A 20,184-nucleotide genomic window follows, 5' to 3' on the forward strand; every position below is an offset into this window, starting at 1 on the left:
CTTGGTGTCCAAATCTTCTGCACAGTTTTGATTCTGTTCCCAAACAAGATTTAATTGCATTTTGCTGAGGCTTATACTTTCAGTTTTCATAATTCCTGTTTATAAATACAAAAATGTTCCTAAGTTTAGATCCAGACGTACATTTTTTTCTCTTGTTGTCCAAATAGTCATTTATACATCAGTCACCGGTTTATTTATGTCCTTATACTTTAATGCAATTGGGACTTTGGGGAAGATTTGATGCAAATCCAGCATCTCAAAAGAGCTTCAGAACTAAGATATATGTCTGTTCCTTAAACTGTTCGGCAACAGAATTAAAATGGTGAATGTAAGTATTTTTTCCTTTCCCCAACACAATAATTCTGCCTCAAAAGAGCCATACTTTCTTTTCTAATTTTCTATGGCAGAGTCATTTCAGTACTCTTTGAAGAAATATGGATAAGTCAAATATAGTAACAGTGCTTAGAAAACTGGGGTTAGCCATAAAAAAGGGAACCGCAATGATTGGGGTTTACCTAAACTTGAATCAAGACTTCATGTGAACTTCATCAACTCCTCTATTATTAGCAAGTGTATTTAACAGTTGAAGTAATCATATTTTTTTTCATTTTTGAGCTACTGACCATGTGGATTTTTTTAAATTTCTTACCTAAATTTTGCCACATGCTGAAGATTTCACATCCCATTGTTACCCGCATATCACCATATCTATAATACATTAAAAAATAAAACAAAACAGCATAACATTAAGAAAATCAAGATCATGTGCCATTTTGTGATATTGTTAAAATGAACATCTCATTTGTAATCCATAAAATGCTACTCCCGAATTTGAGCTTTCTTCCGAGGTTTTGCTATTGTACCCAGCTGAAAAAGGATTTCTAAACTCAGGTGCATTTGCAGTATTATCAAATATTTTACGTATTAGCTCTTTCTAAACACTATACATCAGTAATACAACTATGTGGCAATAGTTATTTTCTGTAGCAATTTTTCTCAAAGTCTCTCTCTGAGAACAAATTATTTTCTTTAGCTCAAAGAAATACAATTATTTCACACAGACAACAGTGCAGTGGCTGGTAGAAACACCCAAACCAGTCTGAATTAACTAATACATGCAATGGAAATTAGTGTTGGCACTGCTATAGCATGGCTATTTTATTCCCAACATCCGAACAAATTTGGGCACTTGACAAAAGCTGCTGTCAGCTCTGAAGACCTGCACAAAGGGCCAGAACCAACACTCATTCAAGTCAGTGGAAATATGGCCACTGTGATCTTCTGATAGGCCTTTATGCAACCTGCCATGTCTTGCATTTTGAGAAATGTTTGATCTATGAGAGTTTTCTAGAAGCTGACAGCAATACTTACTTTTCTAAAACCTTTTTTTTCTTGGAAGGTGTGAACATCTCCAGTTGCAGACATAACTGGTTTATAAAAATGACAGCAAGAAAAAAGTAGGAATCCCATATCTAAAATAAGCACATGGCATTTGGTTATTTCATTTCTCAGTGCTACCATTTTATGACCACTCAAGATGCAAATTTTCAAATCACATCAGTTGTTTCAGTCTTGGCTAATAAAGCTGTCAAACTGTTTTTGACTAAATTTCTTTGCATATAAATATGCTTTTCACCAACACCAAAATGTTCAGCAGGAATACATCTATTTTACATACTCTACATCTCTTAAACTTAAAGGTCAGTGTCCCAGGTTTTCTTTTTTCATCCTGCAGAGTCAAAGACCAACTAGAAAACCTGACCTTCTACACTGAAAACAAGTTTTTGGAATATTTAAATAGAGAACTTCAAAAACCTTTTAGCTCCAAAAAAGAAAAAACTGTGACACTCAAAAGCTATCACATAACAGAGCTGTCATTTCCCGGCCTGTCTTACTTTATAATGTTATTTGCAAGTCTCACGGCAGGCTTCATTGGACACAATCAAAGTATTGTGAATTGGTTAACATATTGTAAATATCCAGATGTTTGTGCAAATGTTTTTAGACTCAAATGTTGAATCTCATAAGTAGAGCTTTCTCAGTTAGAAGATACATTTAAAAATACATTTTAATATTAATTGATATAACCCAATTATAGATGCACGAGTGCTGGAGGGCAAAAGTAGCGTAGGGGGAGCGCTATTCCAGACTCTGCAGTTCTGCAGGAAAGTAATCACTTTGCTAAGCAAGTTTATAGAACATAGATGCTTGGTCTACACATAATTCTTTTATCAGTTTTAGTCTCTGAGCTGGCAGAACTTCCAAAAGGACAGGCTTCCTTGTTTCCGATTGTGTCTGGTAGATAAGTCTCCATCCCCTCCAATCTCTCCAACAGGAGCTTGGCTTTTCAGAGAAGCTAAGCAACCATTGCTGTGCTGGAAGTCATCAGGAGCTCTCTATTTTCTCTAAGAAGGAAATTTTGCAATTTTTAAAATGAAGGTATTGGACTAATGCCTCTGTGTCTAGTTGGGCAGAATACCCATTCTGGTTTCCACTGTGATGGGTCACTTCAGAGTCATTCCTAGGTCTTCTTGTTTGAAGCCTAAAGGCATCATCCTGCAATTTGTAGTTTGCTATAGGTATCATACCTCACTGTAAGAGGTACTCAATAATAGGCAAGTATAACTACATTCACCATGAAGTGTCATAATTTTCTGATTTTAATTATGCAGCATGTAAATTGACTTGAGAGCATTTCAAAAAATGCAAAACTACAGTTTTGAAATATTTGCTGTTGAATCAAAAATGGAATTCATTTTGCTTTCTGAGATAACCCCAAAATAAGAGATGAATATAAAAATTTTCTGTAATCAAAAAATTGTTATACAAAATCCCTGAATAAGTAGTCCACCATAGTAACTGAAATACCAAAATGAAAAATAAAAAGAAATAAAAAAAACACTCTTGATTTTTAAGCCAATCCTGTCTGTATGAGAAAATTTAGATTCTGAGCCCTTGGAACTGCTGAAGTATGCATTCTAGCTGCTTAGATGCTGGAGCTAAGATTAACAACATACTACCAAGCCACAGGATGAGGTAACAGCTATTGCATCTACCTTACGTTAGACACATTTACTCTACCTTGTAATCGAAGTTCTCATTTAAGAAGTTTTTGCGAAGGGCATCCGAGAGGTACAAGACTGTGGTAATGATAACACTGGGAAGAAAAGAATAAAAAAGATAGTACTTTTCATTAAGTGGAAATTCATAATTAATAGTCAAAGAGCCAGTCAATTCTCCAATAAAGATATAAACATACCACGTACTGTGACAATAAATTCTGTATTTAGACAAATAAATATCTGACTAACAGCCCTTATTGACAGAAAACATACATGACATGGAAAAAAACCCTAAAAAATAGGTGAGATGTAGAAATTGGGGTGCTGAAAATACGTTTTGTATAGCAGAATATAATTGAAAATACAAATCACAAGTTTTGTTATGCAAATAATGCTGATATATTTAATACACACTCCGTGCTACTAGCACTAATATATACAGTTGGGCAATTTGCTTTCAGCTTTCTTTGTACTGCACATGTGCACATAGAATGTAAATGTAAAATATTTAGTAACTATCAAGTGTACAATGATGAGAGCCCTATGGATGAAGTCTTTTTCGATGACAACAGATAAATGCAAATCTGTATGAACTCTGAGAGAACTGCAGCTTTAGATCAGCTAACAAATGGTGCTTATCTTGGTGATGACTGCATCGACACCTACCTAAATTATAGTCATCTTAGATGAACTGAGACAACCAAAATCTTTTAAGGGTGGTTGTTAAGTTGTGTTAACGGCAACCTGGTTCATCGCAATCCCAAAACAGGCTGGGCAAACAGGACTCAGCAAAATGCAAGTTTGGCAATCTACAGAAACTGAACTTACATGGAAATCTTTTCAATATATTCTGTTTCAATGTGTCAAGAGTTAAGCCGCCCTTTGCTGCCCTCATTTTTAACAACATATTTGGTCACACCAAAAATCCATCTAACCCATTAAATTCTTTGAAACAACAGTCAGTAGTAGATGCTTAAGGAAAAACAAAACCAGAAGAGAAAAACAGATCCCTGTTATACTCAGGTACTTAACAGCAATCAACTGTTTAAGGACCTTCTGAGAAAAAGGTTACATCTACACATTTCATTTAATTGCCACCTAGCTGCCATTATTGTGTCTAACACTTCTTTGAACATGTTTCTCATTCTGGATGCCATTATAGTGCTAAAATTTGTTTCCTTTTCCATACTTGGTGAATTAATTAAGAAAAAAGTGAAAAAATGAAGTATAATAAAATATATTTTATTAAATGTGATAGCAATAACATATTTTAAGGGTATCATATTTTTCATCTTCACAACACTGAAGAATTATGTATTAACCAATCCATCTGAGAGATAAAGTAGATTTTTCTTTGGGGACTTTTGACTGATTTCAACATTTTAATTAAATTTTTTAGCTATGTATCATTTAGTTTATGACTACAGTTCAAATGTTTACTTCTATTTCTCAGCTTTTAAACTTTACCTTTTGGTTTGATGTGTCTGAACTCCTGTAACAATTAAGTCTTAGACTGTTTTTAGAACACTGTTCGATTCTCAAGTTTCATTAGTGTTAGCTCCATTGCTCCACATGTAACTTCCATACACATTATTTTCTCAACAACTACACTGTATCTGAGCTTATCTATCCAAGCAGTGTTCCACGCTTAGCACTCATCTGCAAAGTTTGCTCAAATTTTTTCCAACAAGGAGTTAGTGTTTGTACAGTACTCCCTGTTGCAGTATGGAAGACAAAGTGAAAGATTAACAAAATTTAAGCAAAGTGAAGAATCAAGGCATGGAGGGGAAGAACAATCCTGTTATTGCACGTGATTTAATTTACAGATCATGTTTCACAAAATGAAAATAGTTTGCATGTTTCAGATCTCTTCACATAGAAAAGGTCAGGCCATCAGAACTGTATCACTGTAAAGTTTCAACCTAAGTCCAAAGTAATAAATTTCTGAAAAACTGGATAAAAGACAAAATACTGTAGTGTCTCAAAAACTGCAACCATACTGCCAAGTTTACATTACACAGATTATTTACATCAGAGAGAGTTTCTTTTTTGCTACATTCCTTCCACGGCAGGTAAAGTTGAAGAGAGAGATCTGCTTAAATTCTTAATAGAAGATAATTAGAGTAGAAATCTTAAATGCAAATTTTAGAAGACTTTTTCAGAATGTTCTGGAGCTAACAGAATACCTGCAGTGAAACTATTTGTTGCTACAAAACAGCTCAGTTTTGATTTATTTGATAAGACAATGATACAATATACATTAGTTGATACAATGTGGGTCTGGAGAGCGCCAGCATATATGTTGTCATGGAACTAGATGAAAATAAACCAATGGACTGAGAATAGGAATATGAAACCATTGTTTTTGACCCATAAACTTATTCTCTATCCACAACAGGGACTAAAATTGGGTAGGACAGAAAACACTGCTATGGTTGTGGGTTTTCTTTCCCCCTTTTCTTATGGATGATATAGAACCTATTAAAAAAAGAAAAAAAAAAGAAAAGCACACACACAAACAGAGGACACACCAGCTAGAGGACAGATGGATCCAGTACAATATCCATGTTCCAAGTTGCTTCCCAGACAGCAATTTCAAAACAACAACAAAATTTATTTAAAATCCATGTGACTATCACACTGGAAAAATGTTGAGTTGGCGAGGAAACTTTTCTTCTTTTTACCACCTGCCACAAGTTTGTTCAGGCCACTGACCATTTTAGAGCAGAAAATCTCTGCTTTTAGCTACTAAATTGTCCTGGGTTCATACAGAGAACGCTAACCCAGGGAGTCAGTCAGGACATTTCTAACAGGGTGGCTTTTCTGACAACTCATCCGCATGAAAAAGTTCAATAATCATTTTGATATTTTCATCGTATTTCCAAGTAAATCCTTCCATAAGAAGCAGTTTGAAAAAAACAGAGAAGCCCCCAAAAGTTCAGCAACCAACTTGCTGCTTGGACAGTGCTCTGGCAACCTGGCTTTTGAATAGGCAGCTAATTGTATAAAATACGTAACGTTAGCTTCTCATTTGATCCTTTGCTATTCCAAAGTGAAATCTTCCAAGCACAGAGGTGTTCAAAGAGAAAAAAGCCTTTCATTTTTAATAAATAAATGAGCCTAGATTCACATATATGTATATATACACTGTTATACATACAAGTACATATACAGGTGCATGAACTTATACATACAGGGATACCTATGTATATATATGCTTTCTGTGACAAACTGAATTGCGCAGAAGCATTCTTACAAGCTCAGTTGTTAGCAACGTTTTGTATTACATAAAAGCAAGAATTTTTGTTCACTGTAGGAGTCTCAGACTCCCACATCATGGGAGCTAACAGAGCTCTTCAAAGCAGCCATAATGATGATACCAATGCTAATTTAATGTCTTTCCTTACCATGCATTCTGTTTGAACTGATTTTTAAAAAATCAATAATAATAATAATAATAATAATAATAATAATAATAATAATAATGTCTTCCAGTCATTATTGAAATAGATAGCCAAAAGGATTTTCAATTTAAAGTTAGAATGTCCAGCAGTCAGAAGGTACATTTGGAATTTTAGCATAAACGACACTCTATAGCAAATCTTACTTTACAGATCAATTATTTTACTATAAATATGTATATTCATACACCTATTTTGTATGCTTTGAGAACTCAAATTGAAAATTGGATGATCTAGCACCTCTACCATTCAACAAAATTCCCAAATATATATATTAGTTAATCATAGAGAGACAAAAGGCTTGATCTTTAAAATGAAATGAAAACTAGCAAGAGCAGTGGAAAACTAGTTCATTGTTGAATAGTACAGTACATATAAATATCAAACCTTTGGTCAGCAAGTAATAGGAATCTCCCTTCACCCTCAGCCTTCTCGATTGTTAATGAAACATGACATATCTGGAATTCAGCTGAGTCTATTAAACACTCTCAAAAATGCCAATCAATTAAAACCTTAGACAAGTGATTTTTTTCTAATCTTAGGGTAATTAAGCAAGTGACCACTACACAGTTATTTCCTGTTGTGAGAGACATAACCAAGGTGTTATCTAAAAGCTTCAATCATATAGTCTGGCATATTTTATTATAAAATTTTGAATACCTCTCTTGAGCTAGGAAACTGATTTAGGAATCTTCCTATATTATTTGGTGTTCATCTGCATTTACAAATAGAAGCTTTGTTTAGATGGCCAGTAAGCTAGCTTACTACCTAGTTAATGTAGAAAGTCTATTCTGTAACGAAAGAAATGAAGATGGAATTTTCCATAACATACACAGAAACCAAATTTGTCACTCAATTGCAACATTCCTGTTAGAAATATTGGATGTTAGCCAGAGATAATCATTTTATTTTGCTGAATGGATCCTGATTTGCTCAATACAAATGTTACATGGTTGTGCAGTTTAAACAGAGTTGCTTTCTGTCTCATTGCTCAACTTGTAGAAGCTAATAAACATGAAAGATTTTTTCTATGTTCTTCTCCTTCCATCATAGAACACAATTCAAAAGATCTATTTCTCTGTTTCAGTGCTATTTCTGCCTTTTTAAACGTTATTTTATTTCTCAAATTTGGAAGTCACATGGCAATTTTGTAATCCTAATCATTAATGCTTTTTCGTGATAGACATGCAGACATTCAGAACTGTATTTTCCATATGCATGTATGATCATAAGCTACCTTAACTTCTGGATACCTACATGTTTTTGAACTCACACTATTTTCTATTTTGTTTTATCCCAGACAGCATTCAAATGCCAGATGCTACAAAATTACTGAAAATACTGCAGCAAGAAAGAAAAAGTTCTAGAAGCCAGAGGGCAGCAATATTGTTATATGTATAAATATTATACATCGATAGACTCTTTTAGTGTTTTAAGACCTAAAAAACTTTCAGGCAATTGAAGGCATGCATACATAAATAAGAGAAAAAGAAATAAAGATTTCTTTTTCCTACCGGGAAAGCTTATTACCTGATTATACCTTTGCTAGGACTCATTCATTCCCTAGCTTCAGACAGGTTAAATCTCTCTTCCTGTAAATACCAGGCAGTTTGATTTTTTTATAACACTTTGGAGATATGGGAGAGAAAAGACAGTGCAGCTGGTGAAGTGACTGCTGTGACAGGTGAGGCTCCCAAGACACACTCTGCCTTAAGAACAGCTACTGTTTCTCTGGTTGAAGCCTCGACAGCTGAGAAGAGAGCCACCTAACCCAGGAAACATTACAGTCATTTGATTCCTGAGAAAGAGGAATTAGAAGAGAGAGATATTTTTAAGTGAATTACATGATTATGCTCTTAAAAATATGGGCTAGACCTTGAAATTTTTCCTTTTAGACATGTATTGGACTGTATTTAAGCCTGAAGAGTCTCAGATCTTTGGAAACATTCGGCTTGCTTATTAAGCGAAGCCAGAGGTGAATGGCTCACAGGCACTGTTGTCTTTAGTGCAGGCAATGCCCTAATTTGTCATCCTGCCTCTAAGGCCATTCCTTTTGCACTACAAAGATTTTAGGTTGGGAAAATTCAAGCAAAGCTACTAGCTTGTGGTTCTTTGCTTCTGAATTTATCAGGGAAGTTGAGCAAGGCAGCCACTGAAATGGGAGCAGGGGAAACAAATGAAAGGAGGAAACTCCCATTTGGAAATGAAGCTCCAGAAAAGTTAGTACTCTGCAGCTGAGGAAAGAATAAAAAGTGGATTTTCCTTTCTGCTGCCTCAAAAAGAAACAAAGCCATCGATAGGTAATATAGGAATGATGGGTCTTCGAGTTCACACCACTACTTTTAAGTAGCCAAAACGTCTGGCCAACCCCCTGTTTCAGAGCAAACCAGAATTTCCTCCATAAATATGTCCAAGACCATATCCCTAGCAAAGTAAATTAATGAACACTGAATTGGTAAAGACCTGTTCACATCCCATATTGGTTTACATCCAACTGGGTGTTAACTGGTTCAGCTAGCTGATCTGATAGACAGAAGCTGGTAATGATTGCTGATGGGAATTGGCTATGAGAAGCCAGTGTCATATGCCTGACAGAACTGGACATGCAGTCATCCCTTAGATGGTCAGAAGTAACATGACATACATTAATAAAAGGAGATGTTTGATGCTAAGTAAAATACTAATGAAGGTAAATACTCTTTTCATAGAGCTTAAGAACATCACCTCTAGCATATGTGAGCATCACCAGCCTAAGAAACATGTGCCAAGGTCATTCCTAAATCTTAGTTTTGTACATGTAAGCTGTTGCTGAGCCATCTGCCAAGCCAGCTGTTTCTGGATGATGTAACACTTTCTTAGATGATATATTTAGTCTAAGGGTTCTTGTGTTTTTCCTCTCTTTCCTGTATTTCTCAATTTATTTCTTAAGCATGATTACCGGATGTATGCTTTCTTTCCTCAGCCATATTTTCTCAAATATCATACATAGGAAAGAAGATCACATCCATTCTTTGGTTATTTACATTTTTGTTAGAATTCAAACTTGGCAGGATTAGCGATATTAAATGAGGTAATAAAGGCAAGCAAAAAAATGTTATTTTCTTAAGTCATGACAAAGTTTGAATAAATACTATGATGCTTGTATGTTCACACATGGATACAGTACAGACTGAAAACCAATGATGAGTTACTTCCTATCAGGCATTGCAATATGCACCATGAAAACTTAAGCCAACCCTGAATTCTGTATTCCTAGGTCTGCCCAATACAAACCCCTTCCTCTGCTGACACTAAATGTTTATGTAGTTATGTGTTGACTTTTCAGCTAGCTTATCTGATTGAAAACTAAGCCTACAAAAAAGGATTAACTGGTGATACTGGCAAAATCAAAATTAATAGTTTTAGTCCAGCTGTAGTGACTTGCCAGAAAAACTGTGAACCTGTTCCTGTAAAAATAAGGAGTGAACAAAAAGAACGGCTCGAAGGCAGGTTAAGCAACACCTGCTGATGCTCTGAGATGTAAAACCCCACATTACTGTTGCTTGTGCTGTACCTGATTTGTATTTTGTTGACTTTGTGATATTTCTGACAAACACTAAATTAACAAACATGCTAAAACACTGTTAATGTTATTACAGCAGATAATTTCTTCTTGAGAGCAAACAGATCTTTACCACCTCAGTATTTCAACAGATTTGGATGAAGTTCTGGTGAGACTTGTCATTTGCTACTTGGAAAACAAATCTGTTGATGATTAGCACTTTCTTTTTGTAAAAGTATTTCTGAATTTCCAGTATATGGGGTTACTGAAATTCAGGGGAGAAACAGGTACAGATTATATTATTAATTTGTTGTATAAAATAAGTCCAGAGATTTTAAATGGAAAGCATCATTCAAAAATGAAAAACTAGCACAACATTATAAAATATATTTTGCATTTTTATTATCTACATCATTTAATTGTATCTATTTATACTATGACCTTCACATGCTGGTTTTTTTTGGTTTGTTTTTGTTTTTTGTTTTTATTACCATTAAAAAGTGTCTTACTTGTTTGCAACCAAACGCATCACTGTCCAGTCTTTTGGAAACATCTCTGGTCGTATTAGTATCCGAAATACAGTGAAAATCTGAAGCAGGAAATCCTGTAGAATGAAAAGAAGCAGTCTTATGCCTTTGCAGGCCGAAAAGAGAAATGAGCTTTAAAAATACATTAACCAGAGACAAAATATGATTATAGAAATAGCAGAATTACACATTTTTTTCTACATAGATACACCCCTGAATATTTTTCATCAGTTTTTTTTGATTCTCCCAAAAAGCCGCAGACAGTGATTTCATTCTTTTTTGTAAAAAAGAAGAAAATAATTTAATGTGCATTTGGTTTCCACCCATACACTTCCACAAATGTGATCCTGAGAACAATCTGCAAATCAAAAAGGCACTTTGCAAACACTACAGATTTTCAGATATCTCCTTAATCATGCTTGGCTTTCATCACAGTCAAGATTTCTTCTAAAAACATCATTATTTGGTGGGAAAGAGAGAGCATAAGGACAATTTTATCATTGAGTTTGCACAGACCAGTGAAGTCAATAGTTATGTCTGGGCTCCTGAATTCTAAACCCAGCTGCCTGGCTGCACGCAGGTCACTTAACCATTCTGCTTCATTTGCTGACTCTATAAAAATAGTGAACGTATGTGAGCTACTTTGTATGCAGAAAGCACTGCTTAAGAGCTTAGCATTAGCATTATCTCCTGTGTCATTTAACTCAGTAATAAATAACTAAATTAAACAATTTCTCTCTGCACAGATTGTTTAAGATATTTTTGATAACTAAATCTACAGCAAGGGTAATATTTCCGATGGCCCATTTAAACTGTGTATAAAGTTGTATTTTTTCATTAAGCAAAATGTAGCCTTTCACATCATGAAAAGCATGATGCAATTGATATAACTCACTGAACATAATCAATGTTGCATCTGACCTTGAAACATTCATATTTGATTCTGCACATCACTTGTCTAGAGTTAGCTCTAAACACAGTTTAGATGAAGATGCAACCAGAGGATACCAAATAAGTAAGGATACCAAAATATATTCTCAAGTGTATATAGCAAAGTGTAGATGACGGGCATTGCACAACAGATGTCTTTCATTAGAAAATCACTGTAAAGGGGGAAGAATGCAGGCGCTAGGAATGGCATCTGAGATCCCAGCGTCCACCCACTAGAGAAGATTACATAAAAGAGACAACCTGCTTTTTGAGTGAGATGCCAAGAAGCTCTCTGTATCAAAGAGTATAAGCAATATTCGCTCCAGATAAAATAGTATCTGAACATAGGTGACTAGCTTGACAGATAAATAAGTAGCTCCACGAGCAAACAGATTTATTCCAGACTGGAATTTCCTACAGCTTTGTGTCTTGAAGTTAAATTTCAGCACTTACATCTCCCCCTTATTTTCCTTAGGGGCTAAATCCCCCTTGCCAGTGCTTGAATCTCTGCAGCTCTGTTCCATAATCGCAACAATATAGTCATGCCCCAAATTCTGCTGTATGCCCGCTCACAGTAACACCCCCAGCTTTCCTACATCTCGTTTCCATCTTGCCTGAGGTCCAGAAACAAAGCACGATGTTGCTACTGGGGAGCTGACTGACTGGCTGCCGAGCTGCAGAGAAAAAAAGGCTGCTGGGAAACCAAACAAGTGGTTTAAGGGACCATTTCAAATCCAAGGGCTGCGTGGTTTGTAAAACTTCATACCTCTGAGGCCTATAGCCCACTGTCAAACCCCTCTGAAATTCATCAGCTTATTCAAAAATTGCTAAGGAAAGAAGGATAGAGAGAACATATATGCTTCATTTCTTAGGCATCTAGGCTAAAAAAAGAATAAACTTCTTATTCCGAGCAATGTTTAAAACAAAGCAAGTGTCAACACTTGTATTAGATTTCGAATCACTAACACCAGGCTAATTTTTTCTAATTTCAATAGGAAAATTCAGAAAATTGTTTTGTCAATTCAGTATGAATGATATTAAATATAAAAAATGCATTTAAAAAGCCCAAGTCAATAAGTCTGAAGATTTGCCATTTTTACAGTAAATGTGTCAAAAACATACAAACAAAACACAGAATAGTTCAGTGCTAAACTACAACTGAAAGAAACAGATAAAGCATAAACACCTTCAGAAAAAACTAGTCAGTTGTAAGATTTGCAAGATATACAACTAAAGCTTCTATTAGCAGAATTAATCCATAAGTAACTTATTTTTCATGATACAGTTTTTGAATATCTGATAGTATATTTCCCTAGGAATCCATGATAAAAATGAAAACAATAAAACAGTAAAATGCCAGTAGACTGATCTGATACTTTGACATTAATGTGCTAGTATGCATTCACATGTCAGAACTACTCATCAATATTCAGTGCCAGTATTCAATGTCAAGAGACATAACCTTGTAATTGTTCTATAGTAATTCCATAATACATTTTGATCAGTAGTACAATGCCTGGGATTTTGCATGATGGAATTGCTCTTTTTGTTTCGTGGTTGAAATATTCTAAAAACTTCACAAGACATTACTATGAAGTACCAGTCATGGTAAATCAGTTTTGTAAGTGTATTTTGAACTGTTTCCTTTGCAATAAACTATTGTCTTTCACAGTAGTATCTGCTCTGCTGAACACATCATAATGATTCAGTAACAGATTTTAACATTTAAAGACATTTTTGCCGGCAGTATAAGCAAACTAACGTTTGGTTTGTTGAGTACAGCTATAATTAAAAGTCTTGTATGCCTTCAGTCTTAAGAGACAGCAAGGGAATAATTTTATCATTTTGCCTACTCCAGGCAACTAAATACCGTGTCTTAATATTCCTATCTTGCGTATATAAACTCTAGTAGTATATTACACCACTCATAACATCACAATACCGCAGTTTAGTTTCCTCTAGCAGGAATATTCTGTTGATGAAAATGTGAAACTGATTCAATGAGAAGCACGGCCTTCCAAAAGACTGAAAACTATTTATTCATTTCATCAACAAGCATATTTGAATTTCTTCCACATTATACCACATGCATGTAAAATCCTCCTTAAAGCAGGTGAGACTCTACTGGATCTCTCAGGGTGCATCGAAATTAGCATTTGAGTTTGGATCAAGAGATCACTTGGAAGCCAAACTGCCTGATCATCCATGCGTTGGTTCACACTGCAGAGTTAGAGAGTTACTTGTTATCGATCCTTTGTAAAGCATCCCAGAGCTGTTCAGCACAGTGCCAAGGGGCACACAAAAGAGGATAGTTTGACAGTGAGCCATCTCTGTCAGGATAAATCATCAGTCCGGTGGCCAACTCCTTTCCCAGATCTTCTTTCCTTCACTGCTTCCCTAATCTACACAAGCAGGCTCCAGGTACATGTTCTAGAGTCCATCTGCTCCAGCACTCATCCTTTCCGAGGTCCCCTGGGGCCTACCACAGCACGTTCATGGTTCCCCATGGGGAACAGGAGAAGGATGCCAGAAGCACACTCTGCTCCAGAGCCATTTGCCGTGCCTGCAGAGCCATGCCGCAGCAGGGTAAATCGCACTTGGTGGTAGGTCTGGCACACCCACCTTACGCTGCTCCGGCTCCCGGCGCTGGGAGAGAGGGATCAGAACACTGGCAAGGTTCACACCCATCCCCATGAAATATTATCTTCTCCTCTGCCAAATCTCTCCTGTATACCTATTCTGCCACATTACCTGTGGTATACGAGGTCCTCCAGCAAGTGTTTTTTTTTTTTTTTTTTAATCTATTAAATAAGAAAACATGGCAACCAAAAATACCTTGCTGCGGTGCAAGTTGCATTATGTTAATGTATACTGTCTTCCTCATTCACTCTCCCACTTTTCTCCTCCTATTTGTAACTTCCAGTGTTACCTTTTGTCAAATACTAGATTTGAAGGGTTTTGGGGACAGCAAATATCTGCTTATAAGAGTACTTCAGTCTATAAATTGCTGTAAAATATATTTACTAGAAGATGATTTGTGGTGTATTTTGTGGTAAGCAAGAAGAGCATACCTTTAAAATAATATTGAAAGATAAACAAATGGAAACTTTTTAAATTACTGACACATTAAATTCAATGCATCAAAAAGTGAGTGAAATACAGTCCCTGGGGCTACCACTCAGTCATGAATCCCTGTCATTTCTTTCTTACTTTATTTGCATGTTTTCAAATATAAAATGCTGTTTCTATCTTCTGCTTTGGCGTGAAAAAACCTGAATCTGTTGAAGAACTGACTAAAATAAAAACAGTCACCATGTCAATTACTTAAACTAAATGTATTTACAAAATAGAGGAAATATTTCTATAAACAACCACTTGTTCAAAGCATCACCCAGAAGCATGTAAAAAAAAAAAGTGCAGATATAAATATCATTTTTCAATTGATGCCATTCCTTTAAACTATCCATTGTGCTATACTTTGATTAACGAGCTGGAAACAGTCTTTAATAGTTTTGGCATAGATTGTTTAAAAAAAATATAAAACTGCAAATTTATTTTGATAGAATGAATGACAACTTTCATTCCCTTACATGAGTGAATTTTGTTTGCAGAAGTGGTTTGGTGAGGGTAGTTTTTGTAAAGTGTCACAAATGCTATGCAAACATGTATTCATGCAAGCATTTGACATAGTCACCTTGAGAACCAGTCAGGAAGAAAGAAATACCTTGCAATTTCAGTGCCTAATCACATTCAAAACAGGCAGCTAATTATAAACAAGTGTAGTCAAAGCAAAAGCCACAGCAGATAGCAATTCAAAAGCCTAGGTTACATTCGGATAAGTCATTTGCAAACCCTGTAATGTATTTGTGATCTTCAGTATGTCTTAGGGAAGACTTAACCCACTTTGACACTTTGACACCACTGACCATGGTGGAAAAGAAGGATTCAAAAATACAGCAAGTTGATGGTAGTTGCTTTTGAAGCTTACATCCCGAAGTACATACTAGCCACAAGAAAAACTGTGGCATTTGTGTCAGTCTCCAAAAGCACCTCAGCCAAATATGCCTCATCACAGATATTTACACCTTTTGAATCTTGATATGCTCAAGCTGATGTTGTTTCCTAAGGAGCATATCTTTAAACAGCATAATACACCAAGGAACTTCCACAGCTGGCAAAGAAAGCAGCAGAATATAGATGTAAGCAGCAGGATTAATTTAGGTAGCCTAAGACATATGCAGTCATCTCACATGATTAACGTTAGCAGTGTCAGCCTAACACACCAGCCCTCATCCTTCCCTCTTGCTTTCAGCTACTCATTTCAGTGACATTTGGTATTTCCAAATGAGGGAAAAAACAATTTGTTAAATTCTCTCAGATTCAGAAAAGAAGAAATGCTGCATTAATTTAGATCAAACCTACTGCCACTGAATCACTGGTAGAGCTGAGGCTGAACTGATGAGAGCAGGATGGGAATAATAGACTCTGGACTTGAGTTCTTAAGACCTGTATTTTGATAGCTGACAGCACTGGCTACAGCTGCTTCCCATATGTCTCTGTATAACAGCAGGGTGTGTGTGTTGTGGAGAATATAAATTTGTCTCAAATCAAACACCATTCAAGCAATAATTCTAGAGATTCTCATGTTCTAGAAGCAAGAAAGTTTGAAAGAAAACAACACAGTACTTCATAAATAGCAAATATAGCAAATATAAAAATCTAAACCTATGAATTTACATCTGTTCAGAATTTAAACAAGGAAAGCACTTTAAGTAAAATTGCCCAGTTTCACCGCATATATTAAAAATTTCCTAAGTATAGCAACTATGCTAGGTGAAAACAGATGCTGTAGTACTAGTTTAAAAAAAAAAATTGTACAGTTCCTAGGTAGCATTCCTGATTCACGACAGAGAGAACTTCTCAGAAATATCTTCTTTCTTTCAAACTCAACATGACCATCTCACTGCAAAAACAAGACACTCATGAATGGTACTCTCTCTTCAGAACACTTCTAAATGGCTAACAGGAATTTAATAAAATCTGGAATTGCTAGACTCCTCATTTCAGTACATAACATTATGGTACAGAGGTTTATCAAATGGTAATTTAAGACATTAAAAATACATTATCACACTAGGACATCACGACTCTCCTACTTAGGCTTACTGGCTGAAGAATGGGCATAAGTGATCACTGAGCATTCCTCGTGTGGATCAAATTCGGTCCTATACAGATTTCTCATGGTCTAGACTGGAAGCCTTTATGCAGGAAATCGTAAAACAAAACACCCTCCTCCTTTTTTAACCCATCCCTGATGCAAAAAGGAATGAAAAAATGCTGTAACTCTAGGAACCTTACAACTCCATCAATGAAATTGGTAGAAGCTGCCCTGATAGAGTTCGGCAGCTATTCTCTTCCATGATCGAACTGGGCAAACAGAGACTGTACAAGGATGACAGGTCATCCTACCAGTGGTCCTGCCACACAGTTAAGAAGCCCATGTGACAGAAGATGGACTACTGCCATAAATCCTGAACTAATATTTGCTAAGACACTTTCACAGAGCTTAAGGCATTAGCAATAATGATTTTCATTCTCTCTTCATCAAGAGAAAGGTTTCCAATTCAATTACGCATGCAGGCACTAGTATTACAAGGCAGATTAAAACATTGTGACCACAAGGGATGTGATCACTTTTTCTACAACTCTACCTCCGTGAGACCCACAATTTAAGGATCACACTTAGTCTTAATGGGAAAGTCTCACCATTGTATAGCTTTCAGTAATTTGCAGATTTACAGGAAAAAGCCTATACTTTCCAACTATGCAATTAAAACAGTCTGCTTTCCATGGGTGGCTTATCTGGGTTTCAGACAAACTATATGACGGGCGAGTGAAGAGTTAACAGGACTGAAGTTTGTCAATTGATATGCAAAAGAACTGATACGCACATCTTGTGTGCAAAGCTGTTGAACAGAGGAGTCAACAGGACTAAAGAAGTCTACCAACTGATATGCGCAAGGCTGCAGAATGATTAACAAGACTGAAGAAGTCTGCCACCTGGAATCTGCATGGGGGTCGGGGAGGGGAGAAGCAATACGGAGGTGTTGTGGTCTTGCCTCGCTAGCAGGGTCCTCCCAAGCAGACAAACAGACAGTCCTGTGATTGTGAAACTCGCAAAAAGTCAGCAAAAGCAGTGTTTGCCCAGAGCCCCAGTCCTATAAAAAGACTTGGGAGCTAGGAGAGTTTGAGCAGGGATGGGAACGTGACCTGATCATCCTCTCCGGCTGGACCGTGAGAATTCCCCCCCTTCCCCTTTTCCTGGGACGCTGGGTTAAGGTAACTCCTCGAGGTTGAGAGTCCTCTCACTAGGAGAGTGAACAAGAAAGCTTTCAAGTAGGGATAAGCAGTCCTTCCAATTAATAACGCAGTAATCGACGGTTTCGGGTTATCCTTTCTAAATTAGTAACTGATGGTTTTGTGTTATCCTTTCTAAATTAGTAATCGCATTATTTTAATGTATGTTACTAATCCAAGAACTTGTGTGAGGAAATAAACATCTTTTTTAGTATTATTATATTACTGTCTCAGTCGTTGCTATTGAACCTTCATAGCGTGACAGTGCGACACTATAACAGGCACTGAGGGACAGCCACACTAACTCTGGGCAGAGCTAGTTTGGGCCTGACAGACTATTATATCAAACATCAGCACAGTAACATAAGAGCACTGCTTCTACAGCCAGCATGGGTCAAGGCTGCGTGCAAGTTAGTAAATGTTCCAATAAGCTGGAGTGCTGGGAAAAACGGTATAAAGACAGAATAGTATCAATTGCAGCTCAAATCCTGCTGAATTTCATTTAACTGTGTATGGCAACACATCCCATTGTACCTACATTATCATGGTTTTCTCCATTACTTAGACTGTTCCTGGTTCAGAAAATGGAGAGAGTTTGCTGAATACTTATTTCAAGCCATGTATTTGCCATTGCCATTTACCATACTAAAAATAAAAAATTGGCTGACAGGAAGAATCAAGAAAAACTGCTTTACATTAGGTCGATACTTTAACATAGGTTTTGAGGCTAAGCTTATGGCTTCAAAGCAATTACACAGCTCTCCTTTCCCTATTCTGTTGGTTCTCATTGTGGCAGCAATAGAATCATAGCCCCACCGTAAGAGTCTCCCCGAGTAAACATGAAAGCCTGTGTAAAAATGAGTTAATCTGAAAAACAGATTGCATTTAAATACTGATGTGTTTCATCAAAACAAGGGAATACCTGAAAGAGAGACAAAGAAAAAAGAAATAAGGAGACCTGAACGTGTTTAAAGACATTTCTGTTACTTACCCTCAGATCTTCTTTTGTGCTGAAGCTATCAAGAAGCTGTTGGTAATGTCTATCAGTCATTTGTCGTAACAGTGACAACAAACAGGAGACAAACTCCCCCTGGTTCAGATAGGCCAAGAACAGAAGTATTACACATTAAGCCCAAATACATAAGACAAATTCATAAACATTTAAAAATAATTAACAAATGCAAAGGAAATTAATGCTACAGTTAGGAAACACTATTTGTTAGACTCCATATTTAGTGAAAATAAATTAACTTAGGTATGAATTTGTTTCTCATTTAAAGAAATATTTTTCCCCAAACTCAGTTTTTTTGCTCAGCAAAATGAAATAGTTCCAGAAGAGATAAAACAGTAAAAATTTGGCTTGTGATTTGTTTCCCTTATATTTGTTTTTAAGCAGACTGGTTAATAGACTGCAAAAATTACAATCTCTTAGTCAACTCAGTTTTGAAACAGAATATAAAAAAAAATATTTTGCAACAACTCTGGGAAGAACGCTATTGTCTTCCAGTAGGGAAGAAGTTAATGCAGCGAGCTGGGAATTTTTCAAAACATGTTTTCATCAGACAGAAAAACTGTATTTGTCAAAAAAGAAAACTCATTTATAGGACCAACTTTGAAAAAGTTCTGATTAAAACAGTTTTCTTGGGTCTACAGTGGAATTTCATTAAAATATGTATGGAGAGAAAGAAGTTGAACTTAATCATAAAGCAAGGACACTGTCCTTCCCACAGTGCTGACTCCTGGATTCGCACTCCGCCATGTCCCAAACTCCAGAACTGGTACACTGCAGGGGGCCTGCTGGATTTTCCTGAGGGATTTACTGGACTCTCCCTGCCCATACAGATGCAGATTCAGTCCAGGCTGTCCTTCAAACAGCATGGGATTTGGGAACAAAAAAGAGGAGGGTACTGTACTAGGTATAGTAGAAGAGTAAAAAAAACCCACTGTATTATAGAAAGCTGTTCCATTACAGTTGACAGACAGGTCAGCTTTCAAATAGTACAAACTTCAGAAGAATTGTTAACTGACTCCCAGATCTGAGCTTTGAATTCAAATTTAGGTAACTATACAGGCAGCTGATTTTAAAAGTAATAATGAATGTTCAGATGCATTTGTTGAACTCAACATGAAAATGTATTTTCTAAGACTTCTGCCAATGTCAGCCACAGACTGACTAGTTGGGGGATATATGAATCATACATGAAAGCAAACTCCACAAACATCATCACCCTGATAAAATCTGTGAGGATCAGATTCTAGTGCCGTAAGTGAAGCCAAACAGTACACCCAATTCACTTAGGTAGACT

General features: G+C 36.2%; 1 protein-coding gene across 1 annotated transcript in view; it reads right to left on the minus strand.

Annotated features, from left to right (window-relative positions):
- Positions 1-20,184, minus strand: part of DOCK4 (dedicator of cytokinesis 4) — a 264,454-nt gene that overhangs the window by 49,058 nt on the left and 195,212 nt on the right. Inside the window, exons 26-30 of the mRNA XM_067314834.1 lie at positions 18,870-18,968; positions 10,574-10,668; positions 3,082-3,157; positions 1,372-1,472; positions 650-708 (exon numbers count right to left, since the gene is read on the minus strand). Of these exons, the coding sequence (XP_067170935.1) occupies positions 650-708; positions 1,372-1,472; positions 3,082-3,157; positions 10,574-10,668; positions 18,870-18,968 (430 nt within the window). The remainder of the gene's footprint in view (positions 1-649; positions 709-1,371; positions 1,473-3,081; positions 3,158-10,573; positions 10,669-18,869; positions 18,969-20,184) is intronic.

The sequence above is a fragment of the Apteryx mantelli genome, chromosome 1, assembly GCF_036417845.1.
Source record: "Apteryx mantelli isolate bAptMan1 chromosome 1, bAptMan1.hap1, whole genome shotgun sequence".
NCBI classification, from domain to species: Eukaryota; Metazoa; Chordata; class Aves; order Apterygiformes; family Apterygidae; genus Apteryx; species Apteryx mantelli.